Below are 18,806 nucleotides of genomic sequence, written 5' to 3' on the forward strand. Positions count from 1 at the left end.
CATCTACCCCTCCCCGAAATAAAATTACTCTACACTATTCAGATAAACAGTGACTTGGTTGGCTGTTTCTGAAACTTTGTGTTTATTGGCTTTTGGCAAGATAAATAGTAACAAACGCCAGTGTCTTAAGAAAATCTAAAAATTGGTAATCCATGTACCCACTGTTTATTTCCCTCAAGGATTTTACAGTGAGTTGACTTTTGTGGTGTAAATCTTTGGTTCTTGTCCTTTCCTGATGTCCAGCCACTTGCTGTTTGGGCCAGTTGTTTCTAGGATTCCTCACCCTACACAAGGGCCCCTCTTAAAATTCTTTACCCTTGGACAAAACTAGTTCACTGCTAAACACATACCATATCACTGTACGCTAAAAATGTCATCATAAAATAATTGTTCCTGCCATAAGAAGTGATACATTATTGGAGCAAATGTCTTGTTTCTGTTGCATCTTGCAATCAAGTCTTTTTTTTCTCTCCACACATCCTTCACCTTCCTCTTCCATTCGCATGTTCAGTGACTACATTATAACTGGTTGTGTGAGTCCCCTGTCTTCAGTTTGGAATATTGTACCTACAATTATTACTTGATTCTTGTTCTGTCTTCTCATAATAAGATAGGTAAGGGCTGGGTGTTGTGTTTTGTGGTTCATGCCTGTAATCCCAGCACTTTGGGAGGTTAAGGCAGGAGGATTGCTTGATGCCAAGAGTTCGAAACCAGCCTGGGCAACATGGCAACACCCTGTCTATAAAAAAATAAAAATAAAAAAATTAGACTGACATGGTGGTCCGCACCTGTAGTCCCAGCTACTTGGGGAGCTGATATGGGAAGATTGCTTGAAGCCGGGAGGTCAAGGCTGCAGTGAGGTGTGATTGAACCACTGCATTCCAGCTGGGGCAACAAAGCGAAACCCCATCTCAAAAAATAATAAATTGGTGTGGAATGTGCCTTCCCACCCCACCCCTCAGTCTCAAATCTCAATTGTTTTACTGTAATGCTGTCCTTACTGACTTAATCATCTCTAGGTTTTATGTGTTCAGTTCACTTAAGGAATATTAAGGTTTCTTCCTTATTAGAAATTGAGCCCAGCTGGGTATGGTAGCTCTTGCAAACTTCCAGCAGTTTGGAAGGCTGAGGTGGGAGGATCACTGAAGGCCACAAGCTCGAGACTACCCTGAGCAACATAGCGATACTCTGTCTCTACAAAAAATTTTTTAAAAATTACCCAGGTATGGTGGTGCATGCCTGTAGTACCAACTATTCAAGAGACCGAGGTGGGAGGATTGCTTGAGCCCAGAAGTTCAACATGATTGCACCACTGCACTCCAGCCTGGTCAAAAGGCCTTTTTTTTTTTTTTTAAAGACTCTTTTAAGAAAGAAAAAAAAAAATGTCCATCCTGCACCAAACCTACCCGTCTAACTTTACTGCTTAGCAGAGAGCGTAGTCAGGCTAGTCACGCCATGGTCCTTGACATCTCCCTTACTAAGTGATAGTTGTAACAGCTCATCAACCTGACAAGGAGTTGTAATTAATTTAGGTGGATGCAACAACTTGGACCTGGGAAAGAGATAAAATAAGTAATGGGCAACTCGGCCCATTATTCCACTGAGTTGAACAGGAGAATGAGTCTGGTATTGGTTTCAGATGTGAGCATTTCGCCAAGCTGAGAGCATATTCTAGAGATCAAAGATAGGTATTTTGGTACAGCAAGATTTTATATTCAAATTAACTAGTTCATTTGATGTTTAGGCTAAAAAATACAGCAAATTATCAGTGCTGTAGGGAAAATTGAGCTGGACTTAACGAGAAGGAATTTGTGTCTTCAGAGTGTCTGTGTGAGGGATTTGAATTTAAAGATAATCTTGACTCTGTATGTTTGTATTATTATTTGATTTTAGAGCCTAACCCTCAAATTTGATTCAGTATTTTTTGTCTGCTACTCTTTGCTCCTGCTTATCTCACCAGTTGTACTCTAATGTGCTTTAAGTGTAGGGACTTTGTATATTTTTAATCCTTTATTCGCTGTAGAAGTCAGTAGTATAGTACAGAACTCCTAATCAAATCACTCCTAATGAAATCACTCCTAATCAAGTGACTTCTCGGTACTTACTGGTGTTTGGCTTTATGTACTAGCCCAGTATATTCAGTTTTACGCCTTTTGTGTTACTTAGGTAAGCAGTTACTTAGGTAACCACTGTGGTGTAGCCAGGGGTTTTTTAACCTGGCATTGAGATGTTGTCCAAACAGTCTGAGATAATATGCACATTTTTATGAGCACTTAAATATGTGCAATTTCGTGGGAGAGCATTTGTAACTTTTGGTAGATTCTGAAAGAGTTCAAAAAGATTAAATGCCTGGACCTAGACAATGGAGAAAGCAAAGAAACCTTTTCAAAATCTGGTCTTTAAAAAATTGCTGAAAGAAAATTATGAAATGCAGTGCTGGACAGGTTATTGGTAAAACACATGTCAGTAAATTTAAAATTTTAAAGTATATATATCGTCAAATTCTTAAATTCTTAACAGTGAGCTACTGTAGACCAGAGGATGGCTATTCTTTTATAAAGCTGACTTATTTTAAATGCATATGATAGGGGCTTTTCTAATTCAGCTTAGTGGTTTATAGTGAAGAACTTCTTAATGACACAGTGATGAACTGTACCATGTTATTGCTCTATCTTATGCCCATTTCTGTAATTTAGACTTTTTTCCTTAGGAAAAGGGCTCTGGTGTGAAAAAACAAGAAAAAAAACTTGACAGTTTTCTTTGATCGTGACTGTGAAGTCAGCACTGGGCTGGTAGAATCCATGTGACGTAGCTGATTCTAGTGGTCCTGCAGTGTAGGGGAGCTGGAGGAGCCGTGCACATTGAAGGCACATAGCACGAAGCATTTCTGCTATAAAAAAGCGGGATCTATTTGCAAACATTTGTTTGAAGCTATGATTTTGAATTTATGACTTAAAATTCCATCTAAAAGTATTTTTACATTTAAAATTCCCTCTCCTTGTTAGTAATATGTACCTTTATTATAGATGATTATTTGCATTTGCATAAACAAGCTTATCAAATGTATATAAGAAAATTAGCAAGATAATGTTTAAGGGTGCTATCAGAATGATTCACAAATTGTTGATTTCTTTGCATTCACAAATTTAGTGAAATGTTAATAAACTATTATTTGTTGTATTCTCTGTTAAAATAGTTTCATACTGGTTTATTCTGAGGAGAATTTTTATTAGTGGATCAAAATATTTATGAAAGAACTTTAGATTCATGTTATTTCTGATGGGTGGTTGATGCACTTCAAAGATGTACTTACTTCATAGACTTGGAATGTTTGGGAAAACATGCTAAGTTCTGAAACTAGTGAGTCGGGAAAGAAAAACTAATATCTTTTTTTGTTTTGTCTCAATTATACAGCAGATATAATTTCTACAGTAGAATTTAATCATTCTGGAGAATTACTAGCAACAGGAGATAAAGGTGGTAGAGTCGTCATCTTTCAACAAGAGCAGGAGGTAAGTGTTTAAAGTTTATTGTCTAAATTTCAGTTTGATCTTAGGACTAGAGCTTGTGTTGCACTGGAGAATCTCATCAGAGGATGTTGGAATTTTAAAAGAAGTGTGTGTTTATTGAATACAATGTCCAATATATAGACAGCTCTGGTTCTCTTAGCTTTGTATGTGTGCATGTGTGTACATGAGCGTATGTTGTTTTGGTTTAAAAACATAACACTAATTGTAAAAATACTTGATTAGAGAAGGGGGTGGAAAGTGATGGAATAATCCAAGATTTTAACGGTTTTGAAGCCTTGGCCCTTCATTATAATTTTTCCTTTGAAACTTCGTAAAGCAAAGTTGCTTTGACTTCTTCTCAATGCTTGGTTTACTTTGTACAATTGAGGGGTGAGAGGCTAGTTTAAAGAAAAAGAAGCTCAATTATTTTGATGTCAGTTCATACTAATACAATGATTTAAATGACAGTTGCATGTACATGCATGTAAAGTAACTTAAAAGTGCAGTGCTAGCTTTTTGAAGAAAGAGAAAATTGCAGAATCGGTAATTAAAGTGGGCTTTTGTTTGTTTTTCTTACAACTTAGGCACACTTCTAAATTTAATTGACCAGATTTCTCACTAAAAATTTTTTGCTAAACAAAATTTGTCACACTTGGTTTTTTCTTTCATTCTCTCCTTCCATTTGTAGATCAGCGTTTAACCATTAAAATCAGTTGTTTTGAAACATTCTGCCCCTATTTGTAATATATTTAAAAAGTTTAAGTAATGTGGATAAATTGCAGGGTTTTACAAATACATGTCTAAATCATAACACAGAGTTAGGTTTTAAAGGATTGTGAAATTCCTTAAATAAGCAAAGAATCTAGTAATAATACTACTACTTTGCACTTCTATAGCGCCTTTGACCTGAGGATCTCAAAGTGCTTTACAAACACTAATGAATTAATCCTCACAACACCCCAGTGAGGTAGGTAATTTAATTTTAAAAGAAATGATTAATAGTGTCTGATTAGAAGATGCACAAACACTAAATATGTCTTTTATTATTATTATTTTTTTTTTTTTTTTTGGTTGGAAGAAAATATGAAAATAAGACTCAAGCTTTGCTTGACAAAGAATGGTCTCGTGGGAAGTGGGGGGCTAAATCAGTTTTCTGTTTTTAAGTAGCCAAAAACTTGACCATAAGAATCTTGACATACTTAGAGTTGACATGGAACCTTACATTATAATTTCATTATAATTTCCCTTTATTTACTAACGGGAAAGTCAATATATAAATAGATTACTTTATTACTTAGTGGCAGAACTAACAAGCAGAACCTGAACTTTTGACATGTCGTTTTTCAGTGTTCTTTGCTGTTTTTCATGCTAGATTAACATGTGAAAAAATGTGAAAGTTTTTTTCTAGAGTTTAGAGCAGACCTTCCCATAGGTGTTCTCTGCCCTTGAATGTATTTTTTACTGAAAGTTATTGACTCTCTACACTTTACTTTTATTTTAAAGAAAAGTGTTTGAGAAAAACTCGTAAAAATTGATTTTCCCTAGGCTTAACATTCTGAGGGTTTCAGAAAGTCTTCATTTTTAATGAGGGCATTGTGTCATTGTCAATTCTAAAATACAAGTTTGTCAATTAAAAGCTAATTTGGAAGTATTTTGCCTGAGAATGAACTCATTTTCATCTCCTGTGGTCGTTTGTTGTCCAAGTCAAAATCAAGTGTGGAAAAAATGGCTGAAAATTTTTTTAATTGGGGGAAATGTTTGCTTTAATATGGGTTTATTAATGTAGTCAGAGTATTAGTATTTAGTATTTTCCTAAAGGCTGTTAGTAATACATTAATTTGTAATTAAATTCCAAATTTAATAGTTACTGAAATTACTCATTCACTTGTATTAGAAAATAAGACAAAATTATTTTAAAGATAATCATTTCCCATGATTCTTTTCTGAAATCCCACTGAAGATTCTAAAGTGCTAGTATTTTAACTACATTTTCTTGTAAGAAGAAATGAGCAGAATAACTTTCTGAGAAGGGCCATTGATAGGAAAAATAGGACCTCCTTTTCATGTGTCTCATTCTTAACTGTATTTAAGAATTCAAGACGGAGAGTTTTGTAGAAACTCAGTAACATGTCTTTTGAGAATTACTTAGTGGTGTAAATATCAGCATGTTTTTAAGTGATAAAGTAAAGATGATGATGGTGATTGACTCTTCACTCCTGAAACTTGATCTTGACTATTAATTTGGTGTGTTTTGCCTATTTAATTTTCTACATTTTAAAGCCCTGTCTTATATTAGAGTTTCTAATACAGTGTTGTCTTCAGAATCTATGTCATTGGTCATAAATATGTATACTTGACACTTAGAGGCACCGTTGTTTCAATACCTACTGTAATTGGATGAGATTTTATGAATTCACATCTAGAGGCACGTTTGTTTCAATACCTAATGTAATTGAATGAGATTTTATGAATTCACATGTATATATCTGTAAGATAGTGTTACAGTTTGAAAAGTGAAAGAAATAGTCCTTTCCTAATTTGTAGATAGAATCCAAATTATTTAAGAAGGTTATATTGCTTCATTTAGTAGCAAAAATCAGATTAGGATTTGGGTCTCCAATTTTCAATCCAACTGTATTATATGTTCATTCCAGAGTACACTGGTGCCTAATGTTTCTTAGACTCTGATAATGGTGCTAGCGCTAGCCTTGTTTGCAGAATACACTGGCATTTGATCTATTGTGGCTTTATTCTCTTACCTAGTGGCAGGGTTCCTTCTTAAACTTGACTTTACTGGAGACCAAAATATCTCCACCCACTCATTTTTATTGTCTTTGCTTGGAAGAAGAAAAGATCATATAACGCAACAGAGAACTTGGCACATCAGACTTTGACATCTGTAACCCCTCATGTCTGCCTCATTTATTTTACCTTTCAGAAGTAGCTAGTCTCCTTCCTGTGATCCAGGCGGGTATCTCTGTCCTCTTGCTGCCTGTCCATTTATTCCCCAAACATAACATAAAGAAACTGAGTGGTCATTCAGAGGCTCTTCATTTGGTTTGAGTATCTTTCAGGCTGATAATTGTTTAATATTTTTAGCTGTCATTTAATAGCATTGTTATAACTAATATATTTGTATAGGTATTCTCCTACACAGAATCTCTGCTGTAGAATCAGGGCACCTAAAGAAATTGAGGCACACAAGTAAAGTGATTTCCCTGATGGAACCACAGCCATCATGTGATCAGTAAGAGTCCAAAATTCTGATAACAAATCCGGCGTTCTTTATAGCATGACCTGATACAAGTGACCCATGTTATTTTTATAGCTTCTAATAGCTTTTGACAGCAAAGTAAATGATAGGGTATATTCTTTTTGTTAATGAAAATATTAATACAGGGTTTTGAGGGGAAGAGTCCAAACAGCTATTAAAGTGGATAATGATGTTCTCTAGGTTTTAGGGATTTTTGTTGTTTCCATGGGTGCTCAAATCAGGTGATTAGCAGTTGTCAAAGTAGCTAGTTTCCTACTGACTTGGGTTGCTCAGACCTTCAGTTTTTCTGAGACTTTGTGATGTACCCTGTAAGGTAGTGTGGGTGTGTGGGTGCTGGGTTAAAGGGACAGCCAAGGCAGAAGGTGAGGAGGGAGGTTGTACCTCTTTCCACTTCTTTTTATAATCTTTCTAGGTTGGTATGGGACCTTTGATTTTTGTTTTCTAGGGCTGCTGGTAACTTTCTTGGATTTCATACCCTCTGGCTTTTTTTATTCTTAATGTGGTATTCCCAAAATTCCTTAACAGGATACAGAAGAAACCTTAAAAAGCGTGCTTTTCACAAAAGAGGGATAGTATTGTTAATATGATAGTATTCTCTTTCTAAATTATATATGCCTCAAAATGTTTGCATGTATTTAAAATGCAGATTTCTGGGTTGGGGGCCACAGCTGATGCCTGTAATCCTAACACTTTGGGAGGCTGAGGCAGGTGGATCACTTAAGGGCAGGCTGGCCAACATAGTGAAACCCTGTATCTAATAAAAATACAAAAATTAGCTGATCCTGGTGGCACATACCTGTAATCCCAGCTATGTGACTGAAGTATGAGGATCACTTGAACCTAGGAGGTGGAGGTTGCAGTGAGCTGAGATGGTGCCTTTGCACTTCAGCCTGGGCAACAGAGTGAGACTGTCTCAAAAACTAATAATAAAAAATAAATAAAATAAAATGCAGATTTCTATCCTGCTCCTAAAGATTACTAAATCAGAATATGTATGTATATGGTGCCTTCATAGAATGTAAGAGCTAAAATTTATAGAGCTTTCTAGGGATTCTTAACTTTTTTGTTGTCGTCCCATGGATTCCTTTGATAGCTGGTAGATCCTGTAGACTTCTCAGATTTTTTTTTTTTTTTTTTTTTTTTTTGTGAGACAGAGTCTCGCTCTGTCGCCCAGGCTGGAGTGCAGTGGCACGATCTCAGCTCACTGCAGCCTCCGCCAGCAGGGTTAAAGCAGTTCTCCTGCCTCAGCCTCCTAAGTAGCTGGGACTACAGGTGCACACCACCACACCCGGCTAATTTTTGCATTTTTAGTAGAGATGGGTTTTCACCATATTGGCCAGGATGATCTCGATCTCCTGACCTCGTGATCCACCCGCCTCGTGATCCACCCACCTCGGCCTCCCAAAGTGCTGAGCATGAGCCGCTGAGCATGAGCCACCGCGCCTGGCCAGAATGTTTTAATTGCGTAAAATATTTAAGATTATAAAGGTTGAAATAATTTACCAAAATACTCATAATTGAGTAATGTATGTTTTAAGTGGATAACAGCTGGATTATGACATTAAAATGTCATTTCTGTGTGCAGAGTCACAAGAATTGCTAATACTATATGCAGTTTGTTACCTGTGCCCATAATCAAAAGAAATGCTGAAATTTAGCTGGAGGTTAGTGAAAATAAATGTGTACATTTTTCCCTCCATCCAGGCTTACAAAATCCCTGGGTTCTGTCATTGGACCCTTGTGTCCATGAGCCCTCTATTTTTAACCCCTGGTAGTGCAGTCTCCTTTTGCCAGCTGGGGGCCCAGGTACCAGATTACCCATCCAAAGTCATACAGTTAATAAGGAAGTGATCCCTTACTGCAGAAGCCACACATCCTGATTTCTGCTGCATGGCTTTGCCCACTCTGACCTGGATATAGTAGCAGCAGTTTATGTGCTAGGACCCCTGCCAAGATCCCTAAATCTTACTTAGTCGTCACAGCAAAATAACAAAGATGTATGTATGTTTACTATATCTTGATGTATTACAGATTATAAATAAAATGAGATTTAGAGAGGATAAGTAACATTTCCAAGATCACCCTGCTAGGTAAGTGGGTAAAACTAATTCTGTATAAATTTGGATGAGTATTCACAATGCTGGCTATTGATATTAAAATGAAAAAAAAAAAAACTTTAATCGTGTTTGGTGTAATGAGCCTAATTGTTAGAAATCACACAGGAAAATCAGTCTCATTACTTTATACCTAATGAGGAAAGTACGTGATCCTTAGACTTTTTAATATGAGCTATTGAGTGATCTGTTTTCTGTCATAGGTGTTAGAGGGGAAAATGGACTGAGAGTTGAACAGCCTTGGTTCTAGTCCTGGTATTCATTCATGCATTTGCCCAGCCATCTCTTCTTGTTCAGCCTTTTAGTGTCCAGATTTCTGTCCAGACTGCCATCAGATTCTTGTCAGCTACCTGTTAATCTTTTGGGGCTCCTTAGGGTATTACATTTTCCAAAAGCAAAATATCATGTATTTTAAATATTTAAAATATTGGCTCAATTATTTACCCGTTGAGCAGAAATTTGAATTAACCATATTTCTTATACAGGTTGAGTATCCCTTATCTGAAATTGGAACCAGAAGTGTTTCAAATTTCAGATGTTTTCAGATTTTGGAATATGCGAATGTGTACATAATGAGCTCTATTGGGGATGGGACCCAAGTCCTAAACACAGAATTCATTTGTTTCATATACGCCTTATACACATGACCTGAAGGTAATTATACAACATTTTAAATAATTTGTGCATGAAACACAGTTTTGACTGTGACCCATCACATGAGGCCAGGTGTGAAATTTTCCACTTGTGTCATGTTGACAGTAAAAGTTTCTAATTGTGGAGCATTTTGGGTTTCAGATTTTCATATTAGGTATGCTCAACCTATCCCAAGAAATTCTCCACCAAAAACAACTCCAAATCTATGAAATTAATAATGCCCAGTAATTTTGGAATTAATTATTAAATTAATTAATAAACTTGGAATTTATTTACCTTCTTCCCGTGCTCTCCCTAGCCTCACACATATAAAACATTGCATTGTATTCTTATTATTAATAATTTTTCCCTCTTAATTATAAATTCATTATGCTCTATGTAGATAATTTAGTAAATATGGATAAGTGGCAAAGAATGCATGTATAACCCCACCAAACAAAAATAAGAACTTTTGGTATATACCAAAGGCCTGTCTTTCTAAATATCTGATTATAAATTTAGGGTTGTATGATTTTTTTTCTCACATACTGTATAGTGAATACCTTTTCATGTCATTCAGTTTTCTGTATCACCATCTCTGTAATGACATGACATGACATAATTATGTTTATTTGATCTAGTCTCTATTGTTAGATTCCTAGATTGTTTATTTCTGCCTCTTTTTTCAGGGTGGGGAGGTGAGAGACTGCCCCTTTGCAGTTACTGTGTTTTTCCCTCTTTCCAAAGAAATAAAAGTAGCAACTTGGTGATTAAAAATACATTATTTCATTGGATTTTGGTTTTACTTTACCCCTTAATACTCCCAATAATTAAAGCATCTTTAATAACCACACCTAGCTGGTTATTACATTATTTATTGAAATTTTTTCACATGGATTTAAAATGCACATTAGATCAGTCATCTGCAGAGTTGTGTCTAGACTTCACTGTATTTTAGCTTTTGAAAGTCTTATTCAAGGATGATGAACTCTACTAGTCTTTCTACTTTATTCGTTCCTTCTTACAGTTGAGTTGTATAGATAGGTTTTGAAATGTATTGAAATTGGGTTCTTTCTCAAATATCCCTCTCTATACCCTTTCAAAGTAAATACTTGATCAGAATAGATGTTGTTGCAGATTTCTTAGTGTCTAGTTATTAAGAAGGATTTGACTTGTGCCTTTACAAAGGGGAATTTTCTAGCGAACTTCATCTGTAGTCAATTTATTGGGGGTATGGAGGACTTTCTTATTAGAATGTTACCAGTGGAAAGGACATTGAAGACTATCTGGTCCGATCTTATTTGTTATTTCTCCAATTTGAGGCACAGAGAAGAGTCTGAAATCAGGCGCCTCAAGTGCCAGGGCGTCATGCATTTACCTACATCATGTTGTTTCTAAATGATAGGATTTGCACTTGATCCTTATCTGGAAGAGAAACTAATATTTGAACTTTACTCGCTTTTACATTAAATTCCCAAAATTATCCTGTCCTGAGAGAATAAATTGTATTTAACACATGAAGAAAACGTGATCCAGGGGATTGTTATATTTTATGAACTTAAAAGGGAAAGAGACACAATAGTAAAATGAATCTTTTTTTTTTTTTTTAATCTAACACCAGGTAGGGTTCATCTGAATCTTCTCTCAGAGAGAAACCAACTCCTTAAGGGTCCAAGTAGATTGAAATTCCATTTTGAGAGAAACAAGGTTGGAGAGCCTTGAGATCTGCCTCCATTCCTTGGTTGCTGATAGAACTGGGGAAGAGCGCTAGCATCTGAGCAAGGCACAGTTTTCGTGTGGGGTGTTTGTGTGTGTCCACGTGCGTGTGCATGTAGGGTTTTTTTTTTTTTTTCCGTTCCTTTCAGTAATGTGTAAAATGTAGAATAAATAAGCATTCCTCCTATGTAACTTTATCACTTAATCTGTAGCATAGTTTAGAACAGATATTCTAGCTAGTTTGATAATCTGAGTGAAAGCACTTTAACAACTTTAGATTTTAAAGCATTGTATTAATTGTATTTTATGCATTTCCTTTAAATTTTATTTGACTATCTTATAGACAAATAATAATGCTACTTGATTTGACTTTCTAATTGTTTCAACCAGGTATCCTTCATTCAGATATCTCGCCCACTATATTGTTGTTTTTTTGATAGGATATTGTGACTGATATGCTTCCAAATTGCACTTAGTATATTAGTACATAATAGGCAGTCAGTGAATGAGTATTAACTTACTGAATATAATTTAATAAGGCCTTGCAAAATCTTGAAGTACTCCATGACTATCATTATCATTAGTTTAGAGAAAGTTTTGAGATTTCTCTTGTGTTTATTTCATCAAATGACTTGTATTTTGCTTTATTCTAGAAAGTTCCCCATATTTTCTCAATGTGTTGAGAGTAGTTATCAGATATCATTTAATTTTGTTTTGTACCATTTCTGCCACTGTCCCTGAATGGCCATTTCACAAGACACTGATTCTTTTAAAATACTTTTATACTGCTATAAAATATAAAACAAATGACTGCTTACACTACATAGAAGATGAACATTAATAAACAGTAAGTTTTAGTAGGGTTCTATTTGGAGGCTTAAAAATATTCATTTATTTTCTGTTATATGAGATCAAAGTAAAATACATTTAATATTTTCTTAAATTTTTAAATTTTTTTCATGGAGCAAAGTAAATATTTCCTACATTTTTGCAGAGTTTCATTTAAGGAAGGAGAAAGTTAGTACAGGTTGAGCATTCCTAACTCAAAATCCAAAGTATTCCAAAATTGGAGACATACCGAGTGCTGATGTGATAGCACAAGTGGAAAATTCCCCTGGCCTCATGTGATGGGTCACAGTCAAAACTTTGTTGCATGCACAAAACTAATTAAAATGCTGTATGAAATTACTTTCAGGCTATATGTATAAGGTGTATACAAAACCACTGAATTTCGTATTTAGACTTGTGTCCCCTCCCTAAGATAATATCATGTATATATAAATATTCCAAAATATGGGAAAAAATGTGAAATCTGAAACACTTCTGGTCCCAAGCATCTTGGATAAGGGATACTCAGCATGTAAAAGCACAATGGAGTTACTTATATTTAGAAGTAGCTGTTGCAAAATGTTAAGCGAAATTCTTTCATAAGTTTGCCCTTAACTCTTGACTATTCTTAGTATGTTTATTGTAGAAAATATGAAAAATGTTTGTCATTTCCACAAAGAATAAAATCAAAATCATCCCATAACAGGAATGAAGAATGAAGACCTGTGTGTGTGTGTGTGTGTGTGTGTGTGTGTGGTTTTCTCAGGGATTTTTGTTTTGTTTTACAGAATGAGACTCATGTTGTACATATCACTTGGTAATGTTTACTTGTATGTACTGTCAGTGTTTTCTCAGGTTGAAATACAGCCTCCCACTCAGGGAGATGAAGAGACTGTTGGAACCATTGAGTAGAAAGGGGCACTTGAATAGTCGGGAAGAACGTACTCCATCTTATAACTTAGGTGACAAGGTTCAATAAACTTGCGGCTTGTGGGAACAGCTTATACTTCTACCAGTAGTATGTGACTTTGCCTTTCTGTCACCAAAACAATGGTCATTACCACATTTTTAATTTTTTGTTCATTTAAGGGAAAATAATATTGCTTAGTTTTGGTGGGTGGGTAGATGTGTGTGTATGTGTGTTTTGTTGGGGATTTTTGTTTTGTTTTACAGAATGAGACTCATGTTGTACGTATCACTTTGTAATGTTTAGTTGTATGTACTGTCAGTGTTTTCTCAGGTTGAAATACTGCCTCCCAGTTAGGGAGATGAAGAGACTGTTGGAACCGTTGATTGGGTTACCTCCACCTTGTGGCTCTTGAATAAAGCTGTAATGGGCATGGCTGTCCAAACACCTCTCTGAGGTCCCATTTTCAGTTCTTTGGGATAAAATCCAGAAGTGGGATTGCTGGATTATATGGTAGTTCTATTTTTAGCTTTTTTGAGGAATCTCCACATTGTTTTCCATAGTGGCTGCAACATATGTGTGGTATATATTTTAAAATCTTTATTTAAATATACACTGAAAAGTACATAAAACACTAGCAGATTATTACATAGCAAACATTTAGGTCAAGAAATAGAACTTCCCACGCTTCCACAAACCCTTCTCTTTTCCCTTCCTCTCCTTTATGAGCCTGTCTTACTACGATTATTTTGGCCTGTAGTTTTAGAACTTTGGATAGATGGAATCCACAGTTTATCCATTGTGAGTAATGTTGCTATGAACATTCTTACTCATGTTTTTTGCTGTACAGTCATGAGTAGAAATATTATGCCCATAGGGTAGACATTCACTGTTAGCAGACATCACAGTAAAAAGTTCTGCTAATTTTATTCTTGTGAACAGTATATAAATTTTATGGCTGTTCTACATCTTTGCCAGTGCTTTGTGTTGTATTATCAGTCTTTTAAAATTTAACACTTTGTGGGTATGAATTAAGTTTGTATTTACTGTTTGTTTGTTTTTTGTTTTGAGACGAAGTCTTCTTGCTTTTTCACCCAGGCTGGAATGCAGGTGGTGCAATCTTCGCTCACTGCAACCTCCTCCTCCCATCAAGCGATTCTCCTGACTCAGCCTCCCAAGTAGCTGGGATTACAGGCATGCACCACCATGCCCAGTTAAATTTTTGTATTTTTAGTAGAGAGAGAGTTTCACTGTGTTAGCCAGGCAGGTCTCGAACTCGACCTCAGGTGATCTGCCCGCTTCGGCCTCCCAAAGTGCTGGGATTACAGGCGTGAGACATCACGTCCGGCCTTGTACTTACTTTTGTGATTCACATTGAGATTGAGTAGTTGTGTTGTTTTGAGACAGGGTGTTTCTGTGTTGCCCAGGTTGGAGTGTGCAGTGGTGCGCTTACAGCTCACTGCAGCCTCAAACTACTGGACTCAAGTGATCCTTCCCACTTCACCCTCCCCAGTAGCTGAGACTATAGGCGTGCACTGCCACACTTGACTAATTTTTTTTTCTCTCTCTTTTTTTGGTAGGGATGGTCTCACTGTGTTGCTGATCTTGAACTCCTGACCTCAAGCAATCCTCTGTCTTGGCCTCCCAAAGTGTTGGATTACAGGCATGAGCTGCCACTCCTAGCCAGAGCTGCTTTTTATATGTTTATTGGCTATTTGGATGTTATCTTTTGGAAGTGACTATCGAAATCTCTTATAATTTTCTGTGTTGTGTGTCATTTTTCTTACTGATTTGTAGACTTCCTTTACACTTTTTGCAGATGAACTCTTTTTCAGTTACATTTGTTGGAGGAGCCAGGGGCAGTGGCTCACGCCTGTAATCCTAGCACTTTGGGAGGCTGAATTGGTTGGATCACTTGAGCCCAGGAAATCGAGACCAGGCTTGGCAGTATAGCAAGACCCCATCTTTTTTAAAAAACAAAACAAAAAGAAACCCCACACATTTGTTAGAAGTATTTTTCATTCTGCGACTTGCCTTTTCATTTTTTTGAATAGTATATTTTTATAAATAGAGATTATTAATATAATACAGTTGATCAGTATTTTTCTTAGGGTTACTGGTTTTTCTGTCCTGTATAAGAAATACTTTTCAACCCCAAAATCCAGGGAAGACATTTCCATTATCTTTTAGAACTGGATGACTCGTACTGTAGCCACTAGATCCATGTGGCTATTCAAATTAATGGGGAGTTCAGTCCGTTCTCTCTCCCCTACTGCAAGACCCTGTTGCAGTGGTCCCTGTCTCCATGGCCCTCTTTAAATAAAGTCAGCCTTACCACCTTATAGATAAGTAAATAAATAAATTTAAATCATTAAAAATAAATTGTAGAATTAACTTCCTTAGTTGCAGTAGCCACATTTTAGGTGTTCAGTGTGTGCCTAGTGCTCAACATGACTAGTGGCAGCCATACCAGACAACACAGATACAGACTATTTCCATCATTGCAGAAAAGTTCTCTTGGGTCATGTTATCCTAAAACTTAATTATTGTACCTTCACATTTATATCTCTTATTCATCTGTAATCACTTTACGAGTGGTTTAGGGAAGGGGTCGAGCTTCATTTTATTTCCTATGAATAGTCAACCTAACACCATTTAGTGAAAAGACCATCCTTTCCCCATTGCCCAGCAAGGCAACCTTTGTCATCATTTTAGGCCTGTTTCTGGGCCATCTGTTCTGTTTCATTGGCACATTGGTCTATCCTCATGCCAGTACACAGTCTTTATGACTTTGCTTTAAAACTTGGCTATGATGTCCTTTAGTGAATTCTGTTAGCATCTGTGTTGAAAATGTGTGATTTTGGTTTTGTGTCCTGTGTTTGTAATGTATGTAAAGTATGTGACATACCTCATTCTAAGTCCTGCTTTGAAAATCTTTATTGAATACCTGTTATATGTGCCAAGTACTGTTATAGGTGCTGGGGAATAAAGCACATCTAAACTTACTGTAGAAACTTCCATGCAAATAGACTGTATGGTTAGGAAGATGATTCTCATAGTGATCATAAAGGCAAGCAAGAAAAGAGAGGGAGGTGAAAATGCTGTGCAGGTAAAGCCAGTATGAATTGTTGAAGGATGTGTCACAATTCTGTATGACAGTAGGAGAGGTTTTTACAACAAAAACGTTGTGTTTGATTTTGATGCATTCTCATTTGAGTGGCTCAGTGTTGAGTATATGGTTATGTTTCTTTTTATTCAGGCTTGCTCACTGTACTTTGTGCAGGGAACAATGCTATCATGATCATTGTAATCTAAACATCCCCTCCCAAAGTGTTAGGAAAAGTCTGCTGCAGCTCTCTGTGGTCTACTGTCAGTTACCACTTGTACCCATCTGTTTTATAGCCTCTTCTGTTTTGTTACTGCTGCTGTCATTTCTGCCATTACTCTTTGTCCTGTGGACTTGTTTTTAAAAGTTCTGTTATGATAATTATAATAAAGTTTCAGGAGAGAGGGGATGCTAGTGCATGTGCTCAGCCTGGCATCTTGAGCTTTTTAGACAGAATTTTCTCCTTTTGTGATACATATATTTATTTCCTGTTGCAAAGAGATGGAGCTTCTTGCAGTCCACTGAAACTGCCATATACCTCTATGATTTTGTTTTTGGATTCTGTAAGATATCATGTTTAGTAGACCCGTGTTGTTGTCCACGAGTCTACAGGAAGATGTTCATGTTCTGTTTCAGAAAATATTTCTGTAGTTTTGTGCTTTTCTTAACTCATCAAATACAATGTGTGGCTTGCCCTTGGCCCTTCATATTGCTTACCTTAATTGTGTAGACCATAACCAGTTTCTACTTTGACTAAAGTTTGACGTACACAAGTTACTTGAACATGGGGATTCTGTCTATCCCTCTATGCCCTAGTGTACATAGTACTATATACTATAGTCTCTTTAAGTGTTAAATGAAAAACCAGTCTAAAACGCAGGATTTATATTAAAAATTGAGTTGCCTGCTTAATGGTATTGTGGTTTCCTTGTAGACTATAATGATAAACTTTGTGAGACTGGGTGAGTCATTTTAGGTAAAAGATTTGTGGAGCTTTAAAATGATACTGGAGTATTTATATATATTAATGGAATAGGCTGTCTAATTTGGTGTATGGGTAAGGTGATGAGACCAAGGCTCTGAGTCTGATTTTTACCCCTTGTGTTTCCCCGATATGTGGATCGTTTTGTGGGATACTGCATTCTTAACACTGGCAGACTTGCCTTCTAATAACTGATACTGCTGTCCAAGGGTTCAAATACAACTATCTATGAATGAACAACCCAGATCATCAGGCTGCTGCAAAAAACAACCCAAAACATAGACTTTCAAGATGATTCAGTGAAGTTTCCTTTTGATATGGAGAATAGTAATAGGCTGTTTTTATTATCAAGAAGTTCTAAACATTTCACTGGGTAACTCACTTTTACTTAAAATAGTTGACTGTCAATAATATCTCATTCTATTTTTTACTTAAATTTTTTCCATAGGTGGTTCTTTGAACTAGACTTTTAAATTTTTTTATGAAAATGTTTTTAATCGTGTGATAATAGGTCAAAAGATGAAATTCTGAATATGATGATAATTCTCACTTTTGCTGAGATATTAATGCTAACCAAAGTAGTTCACAAGTAGTCCCTTTATGAGATAGCTTAAATTATATTTTTTCAAAGTGATACTAAATGAAATTAGTCATCAGTATGTGCCAGGTTCATAAGATGAGAAAGCGAATTTAAGGCGAGTAAGCAGTTGTTGATGGGGGTGCATGGGGCCATTGCTGGGTAGTGCTGAATATGGACTTGATTGGTAGCAAAGCTGTCTGGAACAGTGGTCTTGGGGTGGGAGGTAGGGGTCAAATGGTATCCCTTCTTTTATAAGAGCTCTTTTTTTAAGCTTTCAGCAGCGAAATAACCAAAAGGCAGGCATCAGAAAGGAAAAGGACAATACATCATATTAAATAACAGATTGGGGAGTTGACCCTAAAGTGGGCATAGAAAGAAGGTGTGCCTCATCTAGCTCTTTCTGGGCAAGCCTTTATCATTATTTTTAGATGAACTTCCTTATTATGGGTGCTCAGAGTTTTTTTTCATCAGTATGCCTCTATACCATGAAATACATAAGAGTAAATTAGCAATCAAATTGATCCATATTTAACGTCATTATTTCCCTAATGAATTGAGCTTATTTATTCAGCTTTATTTAGCCTTTTCCCCCCTTAAGTTTTCTCATTTAATCCTTGAAAGCCTTTATAAATATAAAAAACAGAATGTAATTGTATAAAGACACAGCTAATGGGGTATCCAGAATTTGCAGGGTCCTTTGGAATTGATTATATATTTGATTATTTTGAAATATTTTTCAACAGTGGTCCATATATTTTTGTTTTCATTTTAGAACAAAATCCAGTCTCATAGCAGAGGAGAATATAATGTTTACAGCACCTTCCAGAGCCATGAACCAGAGTTTGACTACTTGAAAAGTTTAGAAATAGAAGAAAAGATCAACAAAATTAGGTGGTTACCCCAGAAAAATGCTGCTCAGTTTTTATTGTCTACCAATGGTAAGTATACATATTTTCTTTCCATGTGCCCACTGTGTGTACCTGCTGCACATATCCTGTAGCCTAGGAGAGGAATCATTTAACAGAGGTACTTGTAAAAAGGACTTTTCTTTTTCTATACAGAATATAAACTCTACTTTTTTACTGTTCACTTGCAGTTTTTAGATTCTCTGAAAGATTCTCTGATAGCAGTTTTTTGTTTACTACACCCCCAATTTT

The 18,806-nt window shown here is 36.0% G+C and overlaps 1 protein-coding gene across 3 annotated transcripts in view; it reads left to right on the forward strand.

Moving 5' to 3' along the window:
- The window catches only part of PPP2R2A (protein phosphatase 2 regulatory subunit Balpha), a 79,643-nt gene that overhangs the window by 44,684 nt on the left and 16,153 nt on the right, over window positions 1–18,806 (forward strand). The window contains exons 3-4 of one of the 3 annotated variants that reach the window (XM_054498528.2): window positions 3,415–3,512; window positions 18,422–18,587. In XM_054498528.2, coding sequence (XP_054354503.1) covers window positions 3,415–3,512; window positions 18,422–18,587 — 264 coding nt within the window. Of the gene's footprint in view, window positions 1–3,414; window positions 3,513–4,409; window positions 4,477–18,421; window positions 18,588–18,806 lie in introns of those variants that run through there. The other 2 variants (XM_054498529.2, XM_054498530.2) reach the window with 2 other exon arrangements.

The sequence above is a fragment of the Pongo pygmaeus genome, chromosome 7 (genome assembly GCF_028885625.2).
Source record: "Pongo pygmaeus isolate AG05252 chromosome 7, NHGRI_mPonPyg2-v2.0_pri, whole genome shotgun sequence".
Taxonomy (NCBI): Eukaryota; Metazoa; Chordata; class Mammalia; order Primates; family Hominidae; genus Pongo; species Pongo pygmaeus.